Genomic DNA, 2,244 nt, shown 5'->3' on the forward strand with positions numbered 1-2,244 from the left:
AGGACTGACTCCAAGCTCTTCCAGGGCTTCATCTGCTGCACTTTTGGCATTTTTGCATCCACAAGGCACGGATCTCCGCTCAGCTGCGCATAGCAGCTACAAGAAGGGAAGCGTAAATCTGTTCTGGGGCCTGGCAGGTGAACTCTGGGGTCTTCCCCATAAACGCAGGCCCAGACTCCTCTGCCTGCTGTGTGTCTGCAGCAGACAGAGTTACCCAGGCCATTTTTTCTCAGTGAGAACTTAAAACAAGTATTAAGAAAGCTACAAATGGAGCTTATGGTCCCCCTCGCCTTTTTGTTTTACGGTCCCATCCAGCTTTGCCCAGGAAAGCAGCATCCAGGCTCTTCCCGCAGCTTCACCCGTAAGGCGAAACAAAACCTGAGCTCCCAGTGAAGCCAACTCCTCATCTGCTTTCGGGGAAAGAAACGTATAAAAAAAAAAACAAACCTAAGGGGCACTTTGAAGATGATGAGACAATTCCACGGAGGAACCCCGAAGCCTTTGGCTATGCTGCAATGCCCCTGGTAGATCTGGACTTGGTGGGTCCAAGAGAGCCTGAGAATCAACGGAGATCAGTAGGATTGACTACTTGGGATTTCAGGAGGTCTTTCCTTGTGGCAGCAGAGCGGAGCCCACCCCCAAGGGCCCGAAGAACTTTTCATGGTCTTCAGTACGAGCTGCTTCCCAGCAAGGAAGTCCCTAAGCATTTACACATTGTGGAGAACTAGTTCTAGGGGATGAACCTCACACCAACTTCTCACTGCTGCTGAATTGGAGAGATGAAAGGATATGGATACATCACAGTGGCCTCTGGTGCAGTTTATTTACAACAGGACTCAGTGCTGGAGAACACCAGGGTATTAACAAGCAGGAAACACACTGGGAGAGAAAAAAAGGAGCAGAAGAAAGGTCACACGTTAAAATCAAGGTGCTCTCCAGAGCTATTTGGCTCTGCAACACCCTAGCTGTAGTTGATGACCCAAGATCATTGCTACCCAAGATGTAGCAATAAGCTACATAACAGGGAGAAGCACAAAAGCTTTCTCCATCACTGTCTGTGGCTGAAGGATACAGTAAGGCCAGTGAGTCACCTCACTTTCTCCAAGCCTCTTGTTTTAAAGCTGCTTCTGCTACAGCTGTAATACCAGGAGCAGCAGGCTACTGCCTCGGTCTTCTCCCTCTCTCACCATTTCCACACTGACCTACGCTATGTTTTTTCACTGGCTTTAAAATATGCAGCTCCCAGTTGTGCATTTGTTTCATCCCCAAGGGCACAGGATAAAGCGGAGAAAAAAAAGAAAGATCACTCAGAACCACCTCTTTAGCATTGCCAGTCTTACAGCATCACCTGCTTTGGGGCTTCCAGCTTTTGATGAAGGATTCTTCGCTAAAAAGCGGCAATACTTTTCAGAGCTGCTTAAGAAACACGATTATTCTACCATCCACCTGCAAAATGATCCTAAACCAGATTAGCACCTTCTATGAGGTCTAAGCAGTGCTTTACAGGAAGGTAACCAAGATTTGGGGAGTTTTTCTGATCGACCTTATCGCAACCTGCTCTCACTGCTGCGGGGCTGATGGCAGCGGTCTGGCTTCTGCAATTCATGGGGATATGAAAAGCCCAGAGCCCAGGGAGGAAAGCTGGGTTCTAGCACCCACAGAGCCTTACCACTGGAATCCACCGATGGGCTCTGTAAACCTGTGACGGATCAGGAACGTGGCGACAGCTTCAGCCACCTGAGGGAAGGAAAAAAAAAAAGGGTCGGAATTTCAGGGACATGAAAGTAACAGGAAATCCAGGTGGTTTTTAAAGCCTGCAGCACTTCCAGCAAGAGTTGCTCAGGATTCTCTTGCTGAATCAAGTTTCCTCCTTTAGAACTTTTATATATAAAAAGGAACGACATGCTTCCACCTTTACTCTGACACTGATCTCACAACTGAGAACAGACCAAACTTTTTCTCCACCTCTTTCAGGAATTCCTAAAGCATTGACTAAGTTTAGCAGAGAAAAAGGGGTCTGATGAAATCATGATGCAAGTTATTCCCATAAAGAATAAATCAAGGCAATAATAATACTGCTTAGAATGTCCATTTAATAGAGTTAAACGCTATGTTTGGATAAAAATCCCTATTTCAGACTGGTGAAGCGAAGAACAGCAAGGCTGAGCTTTACACTCTCAGTGGTCAGCATAGAGCAAGCGTAGAGCAAACCAGACGTGTTTCCAACCACAGGCTCCACCACAT

The 2,244-nt window shown here is 46.9% G+C and overlaps 1 protein-coding gene across 1 annotated transcript in view; it reads right to left on the bottom strand.

The window, feature by feature from the left end:
• Nucleotides 1-209: 209 nt before the first annotated feature.
• Nucleotides 210-2,244, bottom strand: part of PPME1 (protein phosphatase methylesterase 1) — a 14,122-nt gene continuing 12,087 nt past the window's right edge. Inside the window, exons 12-13 of the mRNA XM_010145767.1 lie at nt 1,670-1,737; nt 210-879 (exon numbers count right to left, since the gene is read on the bottom strand). Coding sequence (XP_010144069.1) covers nt 861-879; nt 1,670-1,737 — 87 coding nt within the window. The 3' untranslated portion in view covers nt 210-860. The remainder of the gene's footprint in view (nt 880-1,669; nt 1,738-2,244) is intronic.

Source organism: Buceros rhinoceros, unplaced genomic scaffold (genome assembly GCF_000710305.1).
Source record: "Buceros rhinoceros silvestris isolate BGI_N320 unplaced genomic scaffold, ASM71030v1 scaffold13911, whole genome shotgun sequence".
NCBI lineage: Eukaryota > Metazoa > Chordata > Aves > Bucerotiformes > Bucerotidae > Buceros > Buceros rhinoceros.